At 38.4% G+C, this 27,304-nt stretch overlaps 1 protein-coding gene across 2 annotated transcripts in view; it reads right to left on the reverse strand.

Annotated features, from left to right (window-relative positions):
- The window catches only part of lrch2 (leucine-rich repeats and calponin homology (CH) domain containing 2), a 104,864-nt gene that overhangs the window by 37,404 nt on the left and 40,156 nt on the right, over positions 1 to 27,304 (reverse strand). For both annotated transcript variants that reach the window (XM_077231224.1, XM_077231223.1), the window contains exons 9-11: positions 22,670 to 22,770; positions 22,452 to 22,516; positions 2,456 to 2,560 (exon numbers count right to left, since the gene is read on the reverse strand). In XM_077231224.1, the coding sequence (XP_077087339.1) occupies positions 2,456 to 2,560; positions 22,452 to 22,516; positions 22,670 to 22,770 (271 nt within the window). The remainder of the gene's footprint in view (positions 1 to 2,455; positions 2,561 to 22,451; positions 22,517 to 22,669; positions 22,771 to 27,304) is intronic.

Consider the following 27,304-nt stretch of genomic DNA (forward strand, 5'->3'; position numbering starts at 1 on the left):
TTGAGACAAAACAATTCCACTGACATATTTTAAGATATATCAGTGCAAGTTGCTTTCAGGTAAAACAGCACAATTTTAGTCTGGGACTAGCTTAAGCCATAAATCGTATTGGAAGTGGTGACTTGTAACTTGTAATAGTAATTTTTTGCTATAAGGTAGCTGTACTTTTCCTCAAGTATGGTTCTCAGGTACTCTTTACACCTCTGGTTTGATTGGGGTTGGAGCTGAAGTCTCCAAGAGCAGGGTTGGAGACCCCTAGCATAACTTTACTGGCTGCGCTAGATGTGGGAATTTAGTTAAAAGCCCATGTTAATCTGCCTTTAATGCATAGAATTCAACTAATGTATTTTGTGACAAAGAGCACTCATTTAAATGAATGGGGAGCCTTTAGTTCAGCAGACAACCCTGAAGAAAATAGAGTAACTAGTTCAGTGGTGCAAAACCCACAGCCATATAGAGTTTAGCTTCAATCCTAATTAAACGCACCTATTCCAGCAAATCCTTCAGGCTTATTTGAAAACTACAGGTATGCGTGTTGAAGCAGGGTTGGAACTAAACTCTATAGGGCTCTGGCCCTCCAGGAACCGAGTTTGACACCCCTGAACTAGAAGATTTCTTGGCTTTTAGTTGCATCCAGCTGTAATCCAGCACTGAATATTTTCCAGACATAACTCTGATAACAAAGTAGAATATACACAAATCTGCAAATTTACAGTTCTTGCAAAACCTTTATTACGACATGATGCCACAAACTTTGGTAAATTAAGGAACTATAATAATCTTTGAAGCAATCATCTGAACCTGCTAACTTATTTAAAAAGTTAAAATGAGTCTACTGTTACCTTATACAACATACAGCTGACCATTGGAAGCCTAAAAGGACAAATTTCTTAAAAGATTTCTTCAAAATACAGTAGTTAAAAATAAATTATAGAGGCTTTGAGGAACTTTTTTAGTTGTATCTCTGGGGATAAATCTACTTTGTTAAAATTATACCTTGGAGATGTAACATGTCAACATTTAATTGTAGTGTATATATAATATTCCAATGTTTAATGCTAATGGTGCCAAATACACAATATACAATAACCCTAGAACAGCCCCTTTATATATACAATTTTTTTAATGCAAGTCTTTGTTTTGATTTTTTTAATCGATTGACAGCCCTAATATTACAGTTAGTCTTTTTTATTTATATTGGGGTGGTATATATGGGGTGGTGATGGCGCAGTGGATAAGACACATGCCTCTGGTGTGAGAGACATGGGTTCGAATCCACTGTCAGACACCAATGTGTCCCTGAGCAAGACACTTAACCCCTAGTTGCTCCAGAGGCGTGCGACCTCTGAAATATAGCAATTGTAAGTCGCTTTGGATAAAAGCGTCAGCTAAATCAATAAATGTAAATGTAAATGTAAATATTGGCTCTAAAGCTTGTAATGTTCAGGGTCTGATCATTTGTTAGTGACAACTACAGAATGTCAAATGTCTCTTGTTCATTGGAATCTTTGTTCAAAGAGCTGAATTGATGATTTTAACATGCTTTTAATTATTTAAGCGTGAATTTAATGACTTTCTCCTGAGAAACAAGACGTTTGTTTAGTCTTTTAAGTTAAAAATAGAAATGAGTGGACTTTATGACTGGGTCTGATTTGATGCCTTCAAAATGTTAATTATTCAGTATGTTTGTTTTTAGTTCAAATTCATACACTAAGTAATAAGATTGTACTGATGTGTTGCATTTTCATTAATGTTCAAATAGAGATGCAAATTAATTTGTTTTTTACAAAAGTATTCAATAAATTTCACCATAAATGTTCATACAGTGTCTCTGTTCGTCCTTTGGTATGACGGGATGTCCTGTGGTGTGACATCACTTCAAACACAATTAAACGACTTTTACTATGTTAACTAGCTTAAATAATTACATGCATTTGAAAACATTGCATAATATAGCTATATAAAAAAATAATAAACATTTTCAAAAAAAAATTCTCATTTTACACAATATTTCCACTGGAGTGAGTGGTAATAGATGGGACAAGCAAAGAATGTAATCGAAAAACAGCTGTGAAAAAAAATATATGCAGAATTTTAATGATCATTCTTTAAGAATACTTGTTCAACTTAAAACATACCTGATTTGTATTTGGAATTAATAATATTTCAATATTTGAATTTAATAGTAATTTCATGTCACACCGCAGGACATATTTTGCCTGGAGCTGTGAGAAAAGCTTAATAAATTGCATAATGAGGAAAAAAAAATTGCAAACCTCTAACAGTTTCAAAAACAACAGTATTTGAACTTTACAAATTCATACAATTCTCAAGCAATTTAGAACTTTGTTTAAAAAAAATGCTGTTTCACCCTTATTTGTCATCTACCCATTTGTGTTTGATGGGCTCTGAAGGTTGCATGACCATGTGTGATTTAGCATGAAAGAAAGATCACCTGTTCTGTTGCTCTTGTTGTAGCAGCTGTACTGCAATCTTCCTCAGATCCAACACTTCCTTCAAGTCATCCTCCTCCTCTTCAACTAACTGCTCTTTCTCTGAGCTGAAGTAGATGAGAGAGGAAGAAAAAAAAAGAAAGAGACAAAAGGAGGTTATTGCTGAATTCTTAATCTGTACACAATTTACACCGAACCGTTAAAAACAAATCCTTACGAGTTATTCAAAATTAAGATGCTATTATAACATTTCAGTGTCTGTGTAGTTAAAGGAATTCATAAAAGAATAGATTGTTTAGAAATATCATATAATGTTTAACAACCAAAGTGGCTATAAATTAATGCAATAATGTGATTAATTTATTTCTGTTGGACCATTACCGAATTTACTAATGCACAAAATATTGTGTTTTTGGCTAGAAGTCCTGCAGATGTTAGCATGATACAAGGAGTCATGGTACAGGACCTTAATGAAGCCTTTGAGCAGATGTTAGGGATGTCACGGTGAGGAAATTTTCACACCGGTATATAATATTTTGTTGATCCTGGAACAACATTCATGTAAAAAAAAAGAAGTTGAAGAACAGTGATGTTAAAGCACCTAACCCTGGTTGTAAGCCCTAAACTTGACAAACTGCAAACCCTCAAATCTGATTGGTTGATTGGAATGTTGATCCAGGAACATGTTGTACTTGGTGTAATCACGTTAACCATCAAAATGTGGGGTACTGAAATTGCGTTTGAATTAATTTGTGATCATGTGTACTCTGTGTATAGGGAGCGGCAGTACTGTCTGCACAACTTACAAGATAAAATATGTGTCAATGACGCTCAGGATCTGTTGCACACCAAATCCTCTGCCATCATCTTATAACATGACGAGAGTAAGGAGAGATGACTGACAAGTGACAAGACTCCTGCTGCACTGTGCTGAGACTCTGCAGCTCGTGCTGTATGGTGCAGAGCAGAGGCTTTCATTTTAAAATTGTAAACGCTGTTGAATGAACTAATGTTTTTTATTTCTATTAAAAAAAAAGCAAAATGACAGTGGGAGCGGTGCCGTGATGGCCAAGTAACATAATCGGTGTACGGCCAAACACAGTGTAACACCGATAACAGAGACTACCGCAGTAAGCCTAGCAGATGTGATACTGCATCTTACAAGAGCTGTAAACACTGGTACGGGACAAACACATCAGTGAGTTTAGTGAATGATTGGATGCTGCACTAATCTTGAACTGCCTAATCAATAGCTGCTTTTTTTCGTTCCAAAGGTGTTTTATGGGGTTCACATCTGGGCTTTGTGCGGACCAAGTTATTCTACACCAGACTCTTAAAAGTTAAAATTTTGTATTGTATTTTGATTTTGGGAACAGAAAAAGGAGCTTCTCAAAACTGCAGCAAAAAAGCTGGAAGCACACAATTCTAGTCCTTGTATATGACAAGAAATGTTTTCACTGCAACTACTGGATTAGCCAAACCTGGTAATTAGAATGGTGGTGTCCACATTCTTTTTGTTAGAATCTTTTCTTTAGAACGACAGACATAACAACTACAGACATAACTCCATCCTCCATGACAGCTGATTCGAAGGCATAATTTAAAGTGTTGAATGCTCTCTGAAAATTCATGTAATTTTTCAGCCTTTTAGAGCAATTTTGCATTGGTAATCATTTTCTGTAATGTATGATTAGCAGTGATATAAATTATTTGAGTTACAAATTTTATTTAAAAAAAGCATATAGATGTGGTAAATTAATAGATTTATATGGCTAATTTTAATGAAACAAAAGCTTTTGGGGGAAGAAAAGTAAATAATTTATTGAATGGGTTCTGCTGAGGCCATCCAAAAAATATTAAAAATGAAATAAAATCACAAACTACATATTATCCATAGTTTGGCACCACCCTTTTTTTTTACGGTATAAGAAGTTCCTCTCATCCACCAATTTAAAAGCCTCCCAACAGCACAAACATCTACGTAAGTGGATACATCGCAGGAACACCACATAACTGCAAGTATGGCTAGTAACTCGGAATTTACCCGATGACTCAAGTATTTGTTTGTTTCTATTGGACCTTTGGATACTACAGAATCTGGGAATTCTCTGGAAAAAATGGAGTCTCGGCAACCTGAAAAACCGCAAGACGACTACGGCATAAAAACTCCTGCTAATGTTCTATCTAGCTCCCTTTTCCCTTCCTTTATCATTTTGACATTTAGATCTCTTTTTTTTAGCAAAGTGTATCTGAATAGTGCTAATATATAATTAAACTAGTTGATTATTGTTGACTAACATTTAGTGTGGCTTACCAAATGCACTGCAAAAAATAAATAAAATGCAAATAAACCTCCATTCTCTGGCTCCACCCATTATATTAGGAATCCGGAATCTTTCCACAATATTAGGATTCTGGATGTACAGTAAATAACTCTTCTGGATTACCAAGGTAAAAAAAATCAGACACGTAAAGTGTGACTTACTTCATAAAAGGTTGGCACTGGCAGAGTCATGCTACTTAGAGGCTTCAATTAACCGTGTCGAAACAAGTTTTGATGTAGGGGAATGTGCGTCATTACATGCCAATAGATGCAGTTGGCAAAGAGTCACATATCGTATTTATCTTAGTGTATTGCTGTGAAAAGTATCCAGATCTATTGTGAATTTTTCCCTCCTTTATTATTTCGACACTTATTTAAAGCAAAGTGTATAACAATTGCTCATTAATGAAAAAATAATTAACTAAGAAATGGACTTAAAGTTGCCGTAGGTGATTTTCTGAAGAATTTTTTTGTTTTGTTATGCTGGTTCAAAGTCTCCTCATATCCTGATAGCAATCACTAAGCGGTCTAAATGTATTTAAAAAAATACATGTCGGCTGTGGAAGGCGTAGGACCATAAAATGGTCGTTCAATTGTTGCGTTCGGTCCTATAACATGTGCTCCCTGTTAGTCAACGTGTGTTTGCATACCACTGCGCAGGCGCTTCACGCAGACATAAGTCATCAGCGAGTTCACTTCACATACGCTGTATGTTTTTGAAGAATTTGTTTACGTTTGGTATTGTAGTGTTACTAACTGTAATATAAAGTTTTCTCACCGGTGAATGACATATCATATGATGGTATTGCAGTAACGTTGTCTCCAGTCTTCTTGGCTGTGCACATTCATGCTTTCAGGAGGTGTGGTTTTGGACGGCGATTTGCAGGGAGGGTGGAACATATACTTTTACTGCTATCAGGCTAAAGTTAGCATTTTCCCAGATGTCCTACGGCTACGTTTACATGTGGCCGGCTATTTTCATAAACGGACATTTCACCCTCTCCTTTTTCAAAAATAACATCGTGCACACCTGTCAGTTTTCAGAAAAGTGTTCGTTTACACGAACCCGTGTATATATGCCGTCAAGAGCATGCCAAACCTGTAGGTGGCAGTGTAACAAGAAGCTCAAGCCCACGCTAGTCATCTCAGTCTCGATGTAGGGACGCAACAATTTGGAGAGTGACAGCAGCGATGACCGCGACATCCTAAAATGTTCAAGTCACTCCTCTGGAGCAACCACTTCATTTTCGAAGTTCTCCCACCAGACAGCAGTTCACCCAGGTCGGACCCAAAAAAACCTATTCGTGTTGGAGGGAGGAGAAGTTGTTGCAAAATTGCTGACCTCCGAGCACTCATTCGTCTCTGCTCCTCGACATAATAGAGCAGCTGTATTTGCAAATGCAAACAGTTTAAAAGGGTTTGCACCAACAGAAATGTGACTGCTACTCTGAAGGCATCCATGATCACCATAGCCAAATGAAAATGTAAACATAGGTCGCACTTTTGACGCAGGTACAAGTTCTGTCGCATACTGTGACGTCGGCTGCCTAAAACTGCCTAAAACTCAGTTTACATGCAAACGAAGTTTTTCGACATCTCCACTCTGGCCGGAGTTTTTAGAAAGAATCGTTTTCAGAAGCAAATTCTTCGTTTGCGTGTAAACGAAGGGCACAATCGCTCTGTTTTTCAAAATAACCATGAACGTGTAAATGGGGCCTACAGCACCTTTAATGTGACGAATTAGACAGTCATAAAATATTAAATAATTCTCCATCCTCTTCCACCCATAACATCAGTTGTCTGAATCTAAATGAGATCAAATCAAGACAGGACCTAAAGCTATGGGCGAGGTATGCCATAACCTTGGACCTTTTTGTTGTTTTTGTTCTGAACTCAATTCACCAGAATGCAAGGGAATTTCCCTGCCATCTAGATAATACCGCATTACTTTTTTGTTAACTTCTCTGGAATACCAAGGTAAGAGCTTGTAACAAAGGTGACAAAAATACCCTTGGAAAAAATCCCACATGAAACAGAAACAACTGTCAATATAAGAAAAGATTGGCAATTAACATTGGCACAATCCTGCTCCACAGTTTGGAGATATTTGCTCCATTTATTATTTTTTCACAATTACTATTGCTCTTTCCTGAGATATAAAAACAGTAATGACATCAAATTACGATTAGAATGAAAAATGTATAAAACTTTAAACAATTACCATTGTCATTGTTATCATACTAATTGCCATTTAATAAATGCATGCTCATTTCAGGTGCATAAATGAAAATATGTAGTTCTTCACTCCAGGGCTTGACAATAAGGACTGCCTAATGCCCACGAGGTCAGCATAAACGACGCTTGAGACAGTTGATAGATCGGTTCTGCATAGACACGAAAGTTTATCATTTGCATGTGTTTTTAAGTCTTGTCAATTTAAATATTCAAGCACAAGAAGACGCGAAAGAGAGCTCAATTTCCCGCTTGGAGATTTCACCTTTCTTATTGGTCGAGCCAACCCTTTCTCAGACTTTAAATTGCCGTTACACAAGCTCTTCCCTTTTTTGGCCTTCTCTGTACATTCGCATAGCTGTCCTGCGTGGACACACTAGGCCCCAGGGCAGTAGGCCTTGACCCACAACCAGCCATGTGCTCATTCAGGAGAGAGGACTCTCTCAACCAGAACTGAATCAAAGGACAACATCAGGAGTGTGGCACAATGTCTTCATTCAATGCAGAAGAAGTCCATCGCAACTCCAACCATGAACTCTTCCGACTCTGCGTGTCCTCTCCGGCCCAGAGCCGGCAGGCCATAATCTGCACTCCAGCCATGGGAAGAGAGTCAAACCAACCATGCAAGTTCATCACCAATTCTTCAGTCAATGCTGAAGAAATCGATTGAGACTCATGGGACCATCAAAATCCTTCTTCATGAACTTCACGAAATGTTTCAAAGGCCATGCAAGTATACATTTAATGAGGTGCTCTTAAAATGATAAGCTGATGGTTCTTTTCATAGTTAAATGGATCTTTTCCATAGTTTCATTTCCTGCTTCCGGTTTCATTCTGTCGCTCACCATTTTACCTATGCATTTATGTATATGTGTGTTTAGTTTAGTGATGTTTGTGATTTAGTTAATGAAACTTGTGCACAATACGTATTTGGTTCTGATTCTCTGCTTGCAATAAAGTTTATTTTACGATTTAGATTTTGACTAAAGGCTCTGAATAGTACTGTACAGTAAGAAATACATTTCCCTCCCCCGGAAATTAACATTTATTAGAATTAAGGCGAGACACAGCAGGCAAAAACATGTTTTTTTGGGCTATTTGTCTTCAACAACATGTTTTCTTTCAGACTTGTGCTGAAAAAAGTCCAAAATACACATTTAGGTCTTTATTTTACTACACTTTTTCTGTTTGCGTGTTTAGATTTTGCATAAATGAATCAAAAGTTGGCATTCTAAATCATCCCTCTGCTCCGCAATCCCTGTCTGCACCCCGTTATCACATATACCGTTAGAAAGCTCTTTCTCACAATAACATTACACAACACATTTCAGTTTTTGTATATAATTACTATATAATACTAAACAAATCTGTAATTGTGGGATCCTAAATTTGTTGTGAGTCCCTCAGGCAGATCATATTCACCTGTGTGATGGACTGTTGATGTGTGGTTTTGATGTTTTGAGTGTTGTTTTGGATGTTATGATCAGTGATGGATGAAGCAATAATGAGTTTTGGATGTTGAACAGTGTGATACATTGATTTTACTTGGACCTAAATCATATTTTCTCTGTAATTCATGTCTTTCAATAGAAATTAGTGGAATTTTGCCATAAAAATCTTTAAAGGGCGTTTTCTCAAAATGAGTTTTTTTCTCACACTCCTAGTGACGGTTTTCCACTTCTGTAGCACCTACATACACCAAACTTTACAGTCCTATTCCTAACTATATTTTGAACGTTTGCCCAGAGGGATTTGTTGATATATCATTCATGGCCTGATTTATATGACATTTTATGCCTAAAAACAGGGCGGAAATGTGTTCATGGGATGAACAGGTAGATTTGATTGTAATATTAATTTTACTTCATTAAGTAAATTCTATTAACTGATACAAATGTTCATAATCAATAATAACAAGTTATGATTGATTATTAATATTTCTTTAGAGCTAATTTGCTCTATTTTTAAATACATGAGCCAACTGCCATTTCAGTTATGTATTATGTTTTTCTGACTGTTGCCTCACCTTTTGAAGATTAAAGTGCCCCCAATATGGTTTTTCGAATATTACCTTTCATGCAATGTGTAATACAGCTGTCTGTGAATGTAAACGATCTGCATTGTTGTGAAGCCGAAAGTGCACGATAAGTAAAGTTGTCTCTCAGAAGAAAGAATTGAATTGAACAGCCTAAACGAGTCGCCAGTAGGGATGGGATGGTATGAAAATTTCATATCACGATTGTAGTGACCGAAATTATTATGATTATCAATATTATCATGGTTTTGTTAAAACAAGATGAAAGTGTTAAAAAAGAACTGATGCTCACACTGAAAACATTTCAACAAGTTTAATATTTGAGAATCAACAAACAACAAATAAAACAAGCAGCTCTATGCACTTTATAAAGCAACATTCTATTCTGTGGCATTTTGATTTTCTTCCTTATGATGACCGTCGACAATAACAACATATTATAACAGCGCACGTGTATCACAACGGACGCGCGTTCTCATTTCATTTAAATACAACCTGTCATCTTGCGTCTCCGTTTTTGATTGTTTTGAAAATGAAATCAGAGTTGATTTATTGTTTACAGAATTTGATAATATTGTTGTGATCATATTGTCTGGACGAGTTTTGTACGCTAAATGGATTTAACAGCTAAGAATAGAGACATTAATCTCTATTCAATATGTCCCCGTAATTATGTGGTAAAAAAAAAAATCGGTGTTATAAGTGTACAATGAATATACATTATTATCTCTTAAATGTCACTCTTAATAGTCTTGTTTGAACTTATTAGTTCGTCTTTGGCTCAAAGCCACTTGCTGCGAACTTTTCTTCGCGGAAGCTTCAAGTTTATTTCAAGTGAGTGAGATAAAATATGTCAACTCAAAACAACATTTTGTGCCCAATTATTTCCCAGACGTAGTTTTAGTATTGAGATCAAAGTTAACTTGCCTTGCGTTCGCTAAAACCGTGGATGATGGTCACACAGGACGACTCAGCAGATTTGAAGTGTTTACCCCTATCACTGCGACTTTTTTTGTGCATGTTCTGCAGACAGAGTGACCCATCCTCTATTAAGTTTCCCTCAGGATTTTTGTAAATGCCAAAATATGACCACACCTCAGATTTGGTCCTCTTAAAAGGCTGAAAAATCTCCCGAACACGGCCACTGCCTTCCGCCATTCCTTCTGGAATAAAAAAAAAACCCAACATTGCGCGACTGCGTCAGACTGTTTCTGGCTGGACAGGATTTATAGTGAGTTATTAAAATCGCGATAATCAAACACGGTTTTACTGATAATTGAATTTTAAACGATATTACTAACCGTCAGTACATTTTATCGTGGTTTATAGTGAAACCGGTAATCGTCCGATCCCTAGTCACCAGTAATTCGAATCCCACTTCCGTGACCTGTATACGTAACGCCGTAACAGATTTGCCTAATGCCCGCCTATGGTTTGCATTGGCTGCCCACGTACAACGTCTACTTTGACCCACCCTTCTCTCAAACACTGTAGCTGGTGTTGTGTACATGTCAAGACGACGCTGTCTTATACTCTGCAAAAGCAAATTCTCTTTGTATACACTACCAAAGGATGAGGATGTGAAGAGTCAGTGGTTAAGTTTACTTCAGCGATACAACAGCAGTATAACCCTTTTGACGATTGCTTCTCAAATCTCTGTGAGGTCTAAATGGGATTTACAAAATGCTTATCCATTAAAGATGGGACAATACCCACTTTATTTAGACCAACTTGCTCCTCAGAATCACAACCTGTAAGTATTATTAATTATTGATGTATACATTTTCTACCGGGTGTTCAAAATATGTAGTTTTTTGTTTTATATTGTGTAGTTATCCAGTTAACTGGCTAACTCACGTTATTACTGTCTTCTGCAAATCAGCAGTGGGCCCACTACTACTAAAAATTGTGTCCATTAATGCATATTGTCTGACATTCTTACTACTTTGGGTTATGATAAAGGATGCAGCAAGATTTGTTTTACAAACTTTAATGTTGCATCAGTCATTCACGTTAGTGCTGCTCGGCTAACGTATGCGCTGTTATTGATGCAGTTAATGATCCAGTTCCCACATGTACACCGCAATAATTTAGAAATATACACATTGGTTTGTTGATGGACATGTACTTGTTAATGCTGATGTAGAGGAATTACAGTTGCAACATCTCATAATATATGTCTAACTGAGTGTAGGGTACAACTGTCAACATTGATAATAATAAGAAGAAATGTTTCTTGAGCAGCAAATCAGCATATTAAAATGATTTCATAATTAAAATTGTCAAACTGCGACATAGTTCACCCCTCACGCACGCTATCACATCCGTCAAAAACTTAGGCTGTCTGTTGGTTGAAATATTACAACTAAAAACATTGACATACTGTACCACACTCATGAGCATCAATCACTTCCCTGAATACTTGTCAAGTTGCCAGCTAAGAAATAAATAATTATTGCCTTACGTTCCATCTGTTTTCAAATCCATACAATAGTGAACATCACAGCAATAATGTCTGTCAAAAAATAACAGGCAGAATAAACCCACTCTATCAGATATTTTGACAAAGTCGTCGCTTTCTGAGAAGAGGGTGGAAATGACATGCTGTTGGTCAGAGATGATAACGTACATAATACATAACGCACGCAAGTATAAATTTGTTCTTCACTCGCTGACATTGAATCGGAATGATCAGGGAACGGAGTGAAAATGCTTCATGCAAAAAATAATAAAAGCCAATCCGAAAAACTTTACAATCTTTCAAAATGTTCTGACAGACATTTTTCAAGCACGAACTACACATTCTGATTCTGACATTCCTGATTTGGATATTAACTGATCTTTTTTTTTAATGATTTTGGCAAAAGACTAAATGTTAAATGAGTGATCTTGAGATGAGTCCCTGTAGATGAAACCCTGTAGGAAGTAAATGGCGGCGCGGGCGCATGCAGCGGCTTGGCACTCTCCCTTGCTTAGCAGTTTTATGGTGAAGTACACTCGATCTACACTTTTGACGATAAGAAACGGCAGCTCAGTATATGTACCTGGTAATTTTGGAACATTCCCGGTGGAGATTATTCGGCCAACGAAGCATAGGGAGCTAATCCGAGTCTCCGGGAAGAGACACAGATCCAAGGAGGACGCGGAAACAGAAGCGGGGGAAGAGGGCTGGGAGCTGGGACAGGCTTCACCTAGCTCCACACAAACCTGCCGTGCCCGGCATCTTTATTGCCAACGCCCGTTCTCTCGTCAACAAGATGGGCGAGATGAGACTCTGGACTACGGATCACCGCTGGGACGGTTGTTGTGTCACGATAATATCAGAGACATGGCTACATGAGAACATCCCGGATACAGCTGTGGAGCTAGCAGGCTGCGGTGTCTACAGATCACACCGCACACTACAGTCTGGTAAGACGAGAGGGGGAGGAGTATGCATGTTTATAAATAACAACTGGTGCAAGGATGTTACTGTCATGGAGACACATTGCTGTGCAGACATGGAATTCCCGCTGCTAAAATGCAGACCGTTCTATCTACCCCGGGAGTTTACTGCTGTGTTTGTGGCTGCTGTATAGGTCCACTAATGTGCTAATGCTAAGTTAGCCATGAAAAAACTGTACGAGGCTATTACAACAAAACAAGCTACCTGACAGTCTTTTCATTGTGGCGGGAGACTTTAATCATTCAAATTTAAAGTCAGTCCTACCTAAGTTTCACAAAAACATTAAGATTGAAACGAGGAAGGGAAAAACACTGAATCAGGTGTATACGAATATAAAGGGAGCCTATAGAGCACTGCCAGCCCCCCACCTCGGTCAGTCTGATCATCTTGCCCTTTTCCTGAGACCAACATACAGATCTGTTGCTAACAGAAATAAATGCCAAATCAAGACTGTGCAGATCTGGACTGAGGAAACAGCATCTGCACTACAGGACTGCTTTGAAGATACTATGTGGGAGCTCTTTGACCATGCAGACATTGAGCAATACACCACCACAGTACTGTCATACATTAAGTTCTGTATTGAAAACACCATCCAGACTAAACAAGTCAAACTGATCTCTAACCAGAAGCCCTGGTTCAACAGAAATGTATATACTCTTCTGAAACCCAGGGATGCTGCCTTGCGATCTGGGGACCAGGAGGCCTACAGGAAATCCAGAGCTGACCTGAGAAGGGGGATCACTTCTGCTAAGAAAAATTACAAGCTGCGCATTGAACAGCATTTTAAAGAAAATAACCAACGCAGAATGTGGCAGGGAATCAGGACAATAACAAACAATACAGCAGACTATGGCCCACCCTCTTCTGTTGACCCTTCTCTCCCGGACCAGCTGAATCTCTTCTTTGCCCGCTTTGAGGATGGAGCTAGTGCAGGACAGACCATCGTCAGTACTCATGTGGATGAGCAACCAATTGTACTAGATCAGCACCAGGTCAAGTGGGCTTTGCAGAACATTAACATCAGAAAAGCACCTGGACCAGATGGTGTCCCAGGACGTGTACTAAAGGTATGTGTCCACCAGCTTACAGCTGTTTGGACTCACATATTCAACAGGTCACTGAAGGAGGCTACAGTTCCTACCTGCCTAAAGACTGCAACCATCATTCCTGTTCCAAAACAGACAACGGTTGCATGCCTGAATGACTACAGACCAATAGCATTAACACCAGTCATAATGAAATGTTTTGAGAGATTGGTACTGAACAGCATCAAGGCCTTCATTCCAGCTAATCTGGACCAACATCAATTTGCCTACAGAGCTAACAGAAGCACCGATTATGCCATCTCACTTGCACTTCACACTGCCCTCACTCACCTGGAGAACCCCAACACATATGTCAGGATGCTTTTTGTTGACTTTAGTTCAGCTTTTAACACTATCAACTCCAGCAAGCTAGTCAACAAACTGCTGTTACTTGGCCTAGACTCTCACCTCTGTAAGTGAATTAAGAACTTTCTAATTGACAGACCCCAGCATGTCAGACTTGGAAATATTACCTCCTCCACCACCATCCTCCTCAACACTGGCACTCCCCAGGGTTGTGTTCTTAGTCCGCTCCTTTACTCACTATTCACCTATGACTGTTTTCCCATTCATGACTCAAACTCCATTTTCAAATTTGCAGATGATACAGCTGTGGTGGGGCTGGTAACCAACAATGAGGAGACCGCCTACAGGGACGAGGTCCAATCACTAGTATCATGGTGTAGCAGAAACAACTTAATCATCAACACAAAGAAAACAAAAGAAATCATAATCGATTTTAGGAAATGCAAAAACAACAGTCATGACAGTCTTGAGATACATGTAGAGGAGGTGGAACAGGTCCAAAGCTTCAGATATCTAGGGCTGCATCTGGCGGAGGATCTGACCTGGGGAGTGAACTCCAAAAAGATAGGGAAAAGAGATCAGCAGAGACTCTTTTTCCTGCGAACTCTAAGAAGCACTGGGCTCCCGCAGACACTCCTCACAAACTTCTATAGGTGCACAATAGAGAGTGTGCTGGCATACAGCTGCACAGTGTGGTTCTCCAGCTGCACTACTGAGGAGAACAAAGACCTGCAATTAAAACTGCCCAGAGATTAATTGGTGCACCTCTTCCAAGCCTTGAGGACATCTATCTCAGTAGTCTGCAGAGAAGAGCAGCAAGCATCAGGGCAAATCCTACACACCCTGGCCAAACCCTGTTCGACACCCTACCCTCAGGCAGGCTTAGGGTCATGAGGGCGCGGACAAACCGCATGAGAAACAGTTTTTTTCCAAGGGCCATAAATGAGCTGCTGAAAGGCTGAAAAGAAGATGGAAAACTAATCAAATTTGGACATGAATCGCAATGTGTTTTTAAATATACTGGTTTTCTTGACAGTGACACTTTTTATCCTATAGGCTGCTAAGTGAGTGATTGATGTCATCTTAATTTCGTTGTGTAGCGATATGCAATGACAATAAACTAAACTACTAACTACTACTACTACTAGTCCTCCAAATGGACTCATTGGCTGATGAAATATATATTACAAACTCGACAGGTTATTTTTATAAAATGTAGTTTAATTACTATCTTCTCAGTTGTTATCATCAATTATAATAGCTGATTATCAATTATAAAAATGATCAAAGTTTGATAATTTATAGTTTATTTATTTTTAATTTATTGTTTCCAATAAAAGATGCAATTTTTTGTAACATGATTTGTTATATTTAATTACCTGGTAACACTAGCTTATGTTAACTAATGAGACCTTAATGCTAATGTATTAACTAACATAAACTAACAATAAGTAATACATTTGTTTGTATTTATTTTTTATTTATATAAATATGTATTAATCTTTGTTCATGTTAGTTAATAAAAATAGTCGTTCATTGTTCATGTTAGTTAACAGTGCATTAAATAATGTAAACAAATCCAACTTTTGATTTTATTAATGTATTAGTAAATGCTGAAAGTAACTAACTAAATTAATAAATGCAGTAGAAGTAATGTTCATTCTTAGTTCATGTTAATTAAAGTAGTTAACTAATGCTAACTAATGAAACCTTATTGTAAAAATACCCCTTAGCAGATTTTGACTAATACTTTTACAGGTACAGGGTTCGTAGACTCTGTCAAATGAAATTCCAGGACTTTCAAGGACTTTTCAAGCACTACTTTTTGGGATTTCAAGGACTTCAATCGGTACTTATCAAACAATATCCTTATTATTATTTAAATTTATTTCATTTTATTTTTTTACTCAAATTAAATATATATGGTATCTGATGTCCCAGCTAACAGACTTTTGTTATAAGAACGTTCTCCAAATATTAAGTGTTGGTTCTGGGAATGTGAAAAATGTCCAGTTTTCTTGACGTTAGAGGAACGTGTTTTAAAAGGTGTAATGTTCCTCAAACGTTCTTTCAACTTCATTTTGATTTAAAATTCAACATTATAGGAACGTTGATTTCTAACATTCCAAGAACATAAAAATATCCAGTTTCTTTAATGTTACTATAATGTTATTTTGAGGTTAGTGTGATGTTCCTGAAACATTCTTTCAATCATCTTTCGAAAGAGTAATAAGAACACAAACTACAGCTTTATCGAGACACAGCCTTAGATAAACTGAAGATAAAAGACATTAACTATCAAGATCTCATTAAACAACTCCACAAACAGCATCACCAGCCTCACGTATTACTAACCAGACTGACTTTATTTGTGGCAAACATCTAGAGAAGTTCTTATTGAGAATTAACAGATTTAGATGTTGATGTCTTATTTAAAAGTTTTCGTTTGAGGTCACCATCATGGAGATCAGTGTTTGCTTTAGTTGGGCTCTTGACCCTTGACTTTCATTAGGTTTGTGCTTTATCAACAATTGCAGGTGTTCATGGAGAACATTTCTGCATTGATAAAGCGGATCAACATGTCTGTTATTATAACAGACAAAGGACTGCAGTTAAACAGGACTGCAGCGTTGATTTAGTGTGAAACAATTGTATGGTTTCAACAACAACAACAAAAAAACTTTCCAATATTTTGAATTAGGGATGCACCGATACCACTTTTTGCAGAACCAGATACCGATACCGTAACCGATCCCTGAATTTTCACTGCATTTGTAATTTTTAAATGTATTAGTAGATAAACCAAAAGAATATAAATCATATTAGGTGGCTTAATTCTAATGGGCTTGTTTATCAAATATATATTTATTTCAATTATTTTCATGCTTAATTAAGCCCGCTAAAATGCATTGTATGAGCTTCTGTTACTGTACATTCTATTGCTCTATCATATTTTATCTTTCATTGAATGCACAGCACATATTTAGACTAGAGCAGCTCCAGAAGGGTCCGTGCTGAGGATTGGGTCAGTGGTACAAATGTTTAGACACCAGTGAAATATCAATTATTTAATCCAATTTTGATACTACAACAAAAACTGCCAGCCTAATTAATGTGAATTTAAAACATTATTAAAAGGTAAGCAGCCAGAAACAAAATAAGAACGAATAATCAACTTACAAATAAATACAATAGAACAAAAAAAGGCTACAAATGAAATAAACAGTGTTTTTGGAGTTTTTCAGGTAGGCCTAGATCTAATAGGTACAGAAATTTGAATAAAGTAATCAAATGTGAAAAAATTGCATTTTCATTACTGGATAAATTAAATATAGATGGATATTTTTATAAAGTTGAAAAGGGTAGCCTATTTAGTAAAGAGCAGTGAGTAATGTATTGTCCATTGTTTGATTAACACTAAAACAGCAGTGGGTTTATTAAACTGCCCCTTTAAGACGAACGCACGGACCCCATTTGAACATGGCTACGTTCACTTGAGATATAACTGACTTTGTTTACTAGGATACTCGTCAAGATTGGCGTTTTTACATAATTTTGTGTGAATTCGTCCGTACAAACGCAAGACCTGAAAGACAATTTAATTCAGTATTCTCGCGCGGATACGCTGGTTTGCGGGTCGCGCGCTGATGTTTGCGTTCATGGAACTTCTTGACTGCAAACGTCCAGTAATAATGTAGGGAATCACTCGTTAACATACATCAGGTAACAGTTCATGTTTTACTTTCCTACATATACGATTTCGTTTTCATCCAAATAACACGTGCTGAGTGAACGATTACAATCAAGAGCATTCAACAGAACTGCGCTCTCTCGTCAGTTAACGTTAATAATAAGCTACATGCCTCGTTTTATTTTCTTAGCCATTGACATCCGACTGAACTACAAACCTTCCACTGATGTCTGTTTAAAGGGATGCGCTCGACCAGCTCGCGTGTCTGTGCCGCTGCGCGCTCAATCCACAGCGCGGTTTTCTCTGATCAGCTCGCGCATCACAGCTGTGTGTTACTACACACTGCCTGGGGGGCCTATCGGTTGTTGGTATCCGAGCATGTTTACGAGTACATGAGCTCGGTATCGGTGCATCCCTTTAATAATTCAAGCACTTTTCAAGTACCTCTTCAAAAATATGGCTGTTTTCAAGGGTTTTCAAGGACTTAAATTTCAAAAAGTCAAATTCAAGTACTTCAAGCACTTCAAGCACTTTAAGCACCTTGTACCAACCCTGCAGGTAAAGTTATACAAACTCACAACTAGTTTGTAAAATCTAACCTGCAAAAACAGAGTCTAATAGGAAAACTGCTAATTGAGGAGTAAAGCACAAGTATCCCAAGTGTAAAAAGAGTCATTACACAAGCCGCCCTGAAGACTCTCTTACCCTTCAGCCCTATTTGACCCCTAAGTTTCAGACAGTTCAATCAAACCTGGTATTGTACTGAAGAAAAGAAATGCAACTTATGTTGGCACTGACTACTGATATTTTTGACAATACAAAAAAACCTTATTAAGATATAATGTCATCATGTCATGTGTCAGTCAACAAACCACCACTGTTTCGCAATGCACTCTATGAAAGACATGGTGATGCAAGTCAGGGAAAATGTACCACACCTGTTCTAAGTAATCTAGCGATAAAGAAAATAATGGAGAAAAAAATGAGTAACATGCTTGTACAAAACATGCATGCTTGTCACTTTTCCTGTCCTTCCTTTTCTGTGACACACACACATGCAGTGTATCAGATGTATTTATAGATTTAATCACCTCTCTAGATACCACATCAAAACCTGCTCCAGTGACAATCCACACAGCTGCATGTTTTATGGAACAAAAATTCATGTAAAATGCTAAAGCCACAATGCAAAACCTGGATGGCATTTAAGCTTATGTTTGACTAAGCTTGTTCACACAGAACACATTTTTGCATTCCACTGCGCTGCTTTTGTTTTCTTTGTAAACACATGTGCTAGACAGATATGTTTGACTGATTGACCGTCTTTTGTCAAGCCTTTCTAAAAACAGTTCCAACATTTATCTAGACCTTTTTCATTTTGTTCATTCCACTGCCCTGTTTAAACAAAAATAAAATCTGTGTGAAAGGCCCCATAACTGTTTAAAAACACTACACTACAGATGCTACTTTTTACACACTTTGTTTGGAACACAGACCCAATAAAAAAAAAATCGTTGAGCAGTTTCAAGAGTTTTCATGTCTTGTTAATCATTTCAATATGGTTAAACTTTTTGCTCCTAAAGAGGCTTCATCCGGTGTGACATACTGTACAGCACATTAGCTCACATTCACACAGGAAGTCTTCTTGAAGCTCTGTTCATGTGTCACCCCAAACTATTGCCCTTTGTGTCAGCAGCTTGGATGTTTAACCATTAGTGTACAGCCATAGTATGTATTAAATCTCAAACTACAACAGGTCTTAGCATGTTGCATTGTTGACCGTAGCTAGTAAATTAAAACCTTTATGACCGTAGATAGATTCCATAAATGGGTAAATGGCCTTGAATACACACACTTGAAGTAAGAGATATTTATGAGTGAGAATTTTTTTATCTAAGTGTAGCAAAGGCAACATTTATGATAATGGATGTAATCTGAAATCTGTGCAGGAAACTGACTCAAAACTACAAACCTCAGGAGCACGGATTTTGCGTATAGGAATTGTAGAGATTTTAAACTGAACATTAAATTAACCATGTTTTTAACATCTAAACATAAAGATATGAATTATGCTAACATTTCCTGATAAGTTCTAACACTTCCTTTGGTCCTATGTCTGAAGATGACTAAAACTTCCATTCCTGATTCTAACAATAAATCTAAATTGAGCTTACTTCCTTTTTTTCTCTAGGATGTAGCAGACAAACTCTAACCTCCTAACATTTGACTTAATTTAACTTTGGTAAAAGGAACTTTGAATTTGGACTAACCGTTATATTGTGAAATGATTGATTAAAATATTAACCCCTCACAATGTTTTTGATGATACAGGATTTTTTTTTTTTTCACCCGACCCATAGGCTTGTGCGCAGAAAAAAATCAGCTCAGCACTTTTTTAACCACTTTTGATGATGCACGTGCACATGCTGATCCTTGACGCGATTGCAACGCAAAGTCGATTCTGAACTAGTTTGATCAAGCTATAGGCCTACATACAGGAATTTTAACCAATTAATAGTCTATCGTTTGCTGCATGCTTAAAAAATACACAAAACATATTCCACAACAAATTCTTTAAATGTAATATTCAGACCAGAACAAGAATTTAAAAAATAATAACTATAAACAAGCCAAAACGAAATAATTTAAAGCGAAAGTAAAAGTAAGGGGCATTATGCTCACATAACCATCTCATTAGAATCATAATGTTTCAATATTCGCGAATCGCAATGTATTTGATGGTAAACTATTCTTTATTATAGGCTTTGTACAGTGCTTGAAGTGGGAAAAGAAAGGTGCCGGGACTCTCTTGCATTGGCAAATCATGACATTTGAGATTTCTACAGTGAATAACAAAACTTATTGTGCGAGTGTATAAGTCCTGCGTGTGTTCACGTGCGTGCGAAAACGGAACTCCTCCAAGTCTGCAAGTCCAAAAATACATTTAGATTACTACATTTTATTTAATTAAATGCATTTATGGTGATATTATTATATTTTCATGTCAATCTGTGTTTTGACCACGAAACATGAGCTGTCACTTTAATTCACCGCGTGCAGCACAGCAAAAATAGACTCGGAACGATCTCTGCACTGCTGTATACGCACAGCACCAGGAGTGCATTGACGGACCGCATGTGCGTGCAGTGTGAAAGCTCGAACCTGTTAACATGGGTGCGGAAAAAATACGCACTGCATACGCACTGCAAACGAAGTATATCAACGGGGCGTGACACTGGCGCTTTTTCTGTCAGTGGTTGAGTACCGGCTACATGCAAGAAGTAGCGGTAGGCTACACAAGAAAAAGTGCAGGTACGCTTAAGAGTAAAATGTAGAAGTGCCGTTCCTGCGTATCGGTGAGTACCGCCCCACTTCGAGCACTGGCTTTGTCAACTTCACTCACGTTGCAATATCGACAGGAAAAAATCATCCTTTTCACATGCGCAAAAATGTGCATGGAAACATCACAGTTGAGCGGTGCTTACGCTGAATGGTACGAATTGTAGCGTACTACTGCTATTTAAACAGAGCAGTGTGATTTTTATATTAGGTAGACTATTTTATTATTTTAAAACACAACATTGTGCTTTTGTCAAACTGTAAACTCTTGTCAAACTTAACCTACCACTGTCTCCCAACCAAAATCACACACAGTTTAAAAGCAAACATATTTATAATTCAAATGAGAATAAAGTTAGTGTTAATTACAATTTTAAGGAAAACAAATATATTGATCTGAAATGTGTGTGTTGCTGCCAATGGAGCGAACGAGAGTGTGCTGCGGAAGCCGCAAGGAACGACGAGTGTTTGTGTGTTGCTGCCGATGGAGCGAACGAGAGTGTGCTGCAGAAGCCGCAAGGAACGACGAGTGTTTGTGTGTTGCTGCCGATGGAGCGAACGAGAGTGTGTTGCGGAAGCCGCAAGGAACGACGAGTGTTTGTGTGTTGCTGCCGATGGAGCGAACGAGAGTGTGCTGCGGAAGCCGCAAGGAACGACGAGTGTTTGTGTGTTGCTGCCGATGGAGCGAACGAGAGTGTGCTGCAGAAGCCGCAAGGAACGACGAGTGTTTGTGTGTTGCTGCCGATGGAGCGAACGAGAGTGTGTTGCGGAAGCCGCAAGGAACGACGAGTGTTTGTGTGTTGCTGCCGATGGAGCGAACGAGAGTGTGTTGCGGAAGCCGCAAGGAACGACGAGTGTTTGTGTGTTGCTGCCGATGGAGCGAACGAGAGTGTGCTGCAGAAGCCGCAAGGAACGACGAGTGTTTGTGTGTTGCTGCCGATGGAGCGAACGAGAGTGTGTTGCGGAAGCCGCAATAAAAGACGAGTGTTTGTGTGTTGCTGCCAATGGAGCGAACGTGTGTGTGTTGCGGATGGAGCGAACGAGTACGAGTTTTGTGTATATATATTAATGAGAAGGGTGGGCCTGCTTATTCTGCATAATCTGGTCCCAAGCCGGTTCGCAGGACGAGAGGGCAACACGCATGTCAGGAGAAGCATTCAGTTTGTTTCGTTGTTTCTTCATTTTGGTCAGGTGACTTGGATTATTTATTTTGCATGAATTTGAATGTTTTTTTAGTGTACTTCTGATCAAAGCTATTATTATTAATATTATTAAAAACGGAATTAATTTTTTTTATTTTTTTATTTAAATCACTGGCGACCCATTTTTTAATTCTCGCGACCCACCCGAGGGTCGCGACACAGGGTTTGAAAACCACTGCTGTAGTCGACTGTAGACTCGCTGAAATATAGGTTTACGTAAAAGGCTGTAGTCGACTGTAGACTCGCCGAAGTGTAAGTTAGAGTAGTTAGGTTTAGGGAAAGATCTACAACAGAATTTACCCAATATAATATTTCCCATAAAACCAGTCAGACTTACCCAGACTCTTCTTTCCAGTTCTCTTTGTCTTTGCTTTGGTGTGTTTTCAGTACCCGTTCCAACTCCTGAGGATGAGAGAGGGGAAGCTCTTTTACATTGCGTGGTGCACTGAGTGTGTTTATGTACACATGTGCATGCTTGTGGTCTGTGCTTGACAGATAAGGATTTTAAAAAGCAAGTACACAGGAGTATGGATCTGTGTGAATGTTTATGCATACCTTTATACACGACACATAGGGTGCATTGTGCTGTAGATCTCCCTCAGACAGAGTGGCCTCTTCATCTGCATTTGGGTCAATAAAGTCATATGGGTCCTGATCTGCAAATAATTGACATGAGAACACTAAGGTGAGACACTTTCATTCCTGTAAAATTATACTGTAATTGCTACATACCAGTAATATGACATGCTACTTCTGAAAAACACCAAGAGGCTTTATTTGTTATTTTTGGTGGGGTTTGAATGGGATGAATATAGTATCAAAATGATTAACAAATACAATGAACTTGATTAATGTTGCAGATATGTTTTACGATCCACAACCAAATGCCTTTTTCAACTTGCCTGTGCAAAATTCAAAATTGAATGAATGTGTAGCAATTTGTACAAATAGAGACATTTTTGTGAATATAAATGTTTTATTTTGTATTAGTGTATCATAATTTGCTCATGCAACAAAGATGATTTGCATGTGTGGATCAGGTGACGCGCGTGCATTCATTGACGTCTTTTCTGAGTCAATCTCATTTGATTCATTTGGATTTTGAGACTTTCTTTTTGCTGTTTTTAAATGGTACCTAAACCCTAAACCAACTTTTTTAGTCAATGATCTGCAAGAATGGGGCTTTATTAGTGCTGTTCATTGATTCGAGTAACTTTTTTGACATTTGACACAAAGTGTTTTAATTCTACAATATTATGGTGTAAAAACGTCTGAGTGCTGCCCTCTTCAGGTTGAACGGTGGCTACTGCAGTTGAATTTTCCTATTGGATGTTTGGGGTGGCAGGTGACGTAAGCAGGTTCCAGCTCACCACGCCCTTGGCAGTAAAAAAAAACATCTTGTTTCGTCAAAAACACTGTAGCGAGCAGGTCAGAAGTTGGAATTGCGAGTATTGAAAACGATCAGTATGAATTAATGAATTAACTGGACTTAACACTCTGGACTTGTCATATTTCATAGCTATACCTTGGGTATCTCCCTACAACAACGTTTGTGTGCATCTTACAGATGCGTGACAGAAAACACTACGCGGGTCAATATATTGTGTTTTTTATTAATTTGGAGCTATTATGCATAGCTGAGTAAACAACACAGGTTTACTGTGTGTGTGTGTGTGTGTGTGTGTGTGTGTGTGTGTGTGTGTGTGTGTGTGTGTGTGTGTGTGTGTGTCACATTAGCTGTCTTTCCGCTTCTTGCAAAAGGCGATAGTGGATTTCCATTAATTTGTTGCCCTGATTACACGCACTACGCGAGAATACACTGCAGCGTTCTTGCTCGTATATCCAAGGTAACTCATCAACACTACCATCCCTTACATGTTTTAACATGTAAATACATCATAATCGGCTAAAACGCATGCGCAGGATACTTTTATTCCTGAACAAGTGCGCAACCGGGTCCGTGTTGCTTTCACATACACGCGAACCGCAGCACGGTTCGGGAGCAACCGAACTCAGACCACCTCCTCCAGGTAGTCTCGGGTTCGGTACCCCAGTGCGCACCTCGGTCCACATGACAGCGTTCACATTAGCGATTTTTCATGCGAACTGTGCCCCGTTCCGAACTAAACTGCCAGTGTGAAAGCCCCCTCAGAGTCTGACGGCGGCTGTCAATTAATCCGTCACTGCGGGTCTCAGGTGCACGCCCCCCCGCTCAGCCCCGCCCTCTGTTCGTCCCCTCTATCTCCGCTGGGCTCTGCCCACTTTTCCAGCATTTTTCAAATATTGCCAGAGGGTGGAGTCAGGCTCTGACCAGGGGTTTAGTTACCCTTTAAGCATTTCACAACCCACAAACAAACAACTAAGTTGAAAGGCATTTGGTTGTGGATAGTAAAACAAATCTGCAACATTAATCAAGTTCATTGATAATTGTGCTTGCATGTGTTAATCATTTTGATACTATATTCATCCCATAGGTTTCTAGGGCATGAGTTTGCATATCAGTATATCATGACTGTAAAAATACGTATTGGTGTCAATCAAAAGTAAACAAACAGAAATTATGTTTTATCTCTTCAATGCACAATAGAATAAGTTAGTTATGGTATGCAATGCAACAGCTAGTTCATTATGTTATGTCTTCTAAGGAATGGGATTTTGCATATTAGTATGTCATGACTATAATCATACGTAGTGGTGAAAATCATAAGTGAACAAACAACATAATTACATAAATATATGACATGTCAAGACTTTCTGAATAAAGAAGTGAATTTGCGGCTATAGGTAATTTCCTGACTTGTCTGAGTTGTTCACTTAATAACTGACAATTACTGGCTTTTATAACACTATTTAATGCCAGAAAGAACAGGAAATTGTGTTGGCCTCAACAATCAAGTGTCTGCATGCTGCAGGTGAATTAGCTGTCTGATAACTGCACAAATGTTTATGGCTCACTAAAGGCCCGTTCACACCAAGCACGATAACTATAAAGATAACGATAAAGATATAATTCTAAAAATCGTTCTCCATATTAAAGAATATAAAAAGTTCACACCACAACTATAACGCTAAAGATATGAGGAACGATATCGTTGGGATCACTTTCAGAACGATTTTTTTTCCAGCTGTCGAACGATAAAACACTGACAGCCAATCAGAATCCATTCTAATTTAAAGGTCTCGTGCATTTAAAATGGCAGATGACATTGCAGAGAAGTTAATCGTCGAGGTACAAAAAAAATCCTCCACTGTTTGACAAGTCAAACCCCCTTTACAAGGATACGTTAAAAAAAGATGGATATATGGAAAACAATCGGTCGTACCCTGGGAATAAATGGTGAAAAGTATTAACGATGAGATATTATGCAGTTTAGCATAGTGTAACAAAATTACCTAAGGTAGGCTATCCAGCGCTAGTTTTGACAACATTGCTGAAGTTGCAGTGAAAAAGGCGTTGTATACATAAAGGTGTTGACTAGGCGATGTTTTTATCCCTTCATTGACTTCGTCAGCTAAATTCACTGTTAGATTAGATCGATTACACTAGACTTGCTAGATTCACTGTTTAGATGCGCTCGGAACATAGCATGCTGGCTGAGGACATCTGCTGGCAAAGACATGTAAAGGCAATAAGAACAGCAAAAACATATTCAATGACATGTTGTAGACAACAATAATAAAATTCGGATTCTCCCAACTCCTCTCGTCTTTTAAGGATATCGTGTACCCAAAAGCGCCTGTTTTTCTTTTGATATTTTTTTGTAACGTAAAGCAGCAGCAGGTAATCAGCAAGTGTTATTAAACTATTCAATATATCTCTAAAGCTTAACTTTAAAGGCAGGTTAGGCAATGCGTTTCTAAAACACTTTTTGCCAAATGTGTTTAAACTGTCTTTATAAACCAATACATATCTAAAATGTAAGTACTCTGAAAATGAGTTTATAAAAATAGAGTGTCTGTAGTCCTCTCAGGGCTACAATAAACAGCTCATTATTCCATTCGGAACGAGTGCTCTGATTGACTGGGCGACTGTCACTCTCCCTCGCTGCTATGGCTACCAACAGGAGCTGCCCACATGCGTGCACTCGGTTGACTCGCTCATTTTGGAAGAGAGGCGCGTACCGACCGCAAGCCACGAAGTCTCACAATTATGGCAGAGAAAGAGCAGTCAAAATTCCCAGTACCAACTGTACCTGCATATGCAGTCAGAGCAGGCAAACAAGGCAAAAAAAGGTGATATCACTCCATGCACTGTGCTCCTCTCCGCTCGGCGCTGGTCGGCATCAGGTGTTCATGAGTTTTGGGGGCGTGGCTTTTGGAAGGAGCCCAGAACGGAGGTGGTGGGAGTTTCTCTGCTGGATACTTTCAAAATCCAGCAGTTTTCTGCTAGTTTCTCAAACCTACCTACCCTGCCTTTAAGTAAAATTAAGCATTAAATTATGTAAATTAAATTAATTAAATAATGACAACTTTTGGAATAGTTTAGCATGGTAATGGAAATAATGTTAATGTATTTGGTCTTAGCGACGATAAGCAGAGGTAGAATACTATCTTGGCATCATTACTGAATAATCTGATGGTACAAACAAATCCAAGTTTATTTCAAAGTGACAAAGCAGACAGCAGATCTGAGTATCTAATGTCATGACCAGAGGATGCCTGCTCTATGCACGTGCGCTCAGCTCAGGCGCTCCGGTATGGGGTTAGATTTCGGTCATAATGCTGCGCGTGCAAGATCACATTTTGAGCATGCAAAAGGGCATTTTGCACGCGCGTGAGTTTTGCGGAGAAATGTTCGTCTGATGTTCGAGCGAGCGAAAATCAATTTTGCATTTAAAATAAGTATTTGGATGTGCGCAGACGTTCTCTTTCGCATGTGCAAAATTTCACTTTCTTGCTCCTCTCATACCAGCCCCGAGCGCTCTCTAAGCGCAGACGGCTCGCTTGCTCAACACAACCCAGCGTTACAATGTGCCATAATTCCAGCCAATCAGAGATGAGGCTGCTTAATTCTGATTGGCTGGCTTGACAACCAATCACAAGACTCCCTGCAGTTCAGAGACAAGTTAGAACTACCACTCGAGGTGTAGGAAACACTGGGACATGCCATTATGTACAGTAATAGTACGATTTGATTAAACATTTGAACTTAAATTGAAGTGTTCAAGCCATTAAACAAATTCAACATAA

This window comes from Siphateles boraxobius, unplaced genomic scaffold (genome assembly GCF_051911475.1).
Source record: "Siphateles boraxobius isolate OS27281-9 unplaced genomic scaffold, OSU_SipBor_1 16, whole genome shotgun sequence".
Taxonomy (NCBI): Eukaryota; Metazoa; Chordata; class Actinopteri; order Cypriniformes; family Leuciscidae; genus Siphateles; species Siphateles boraxobius.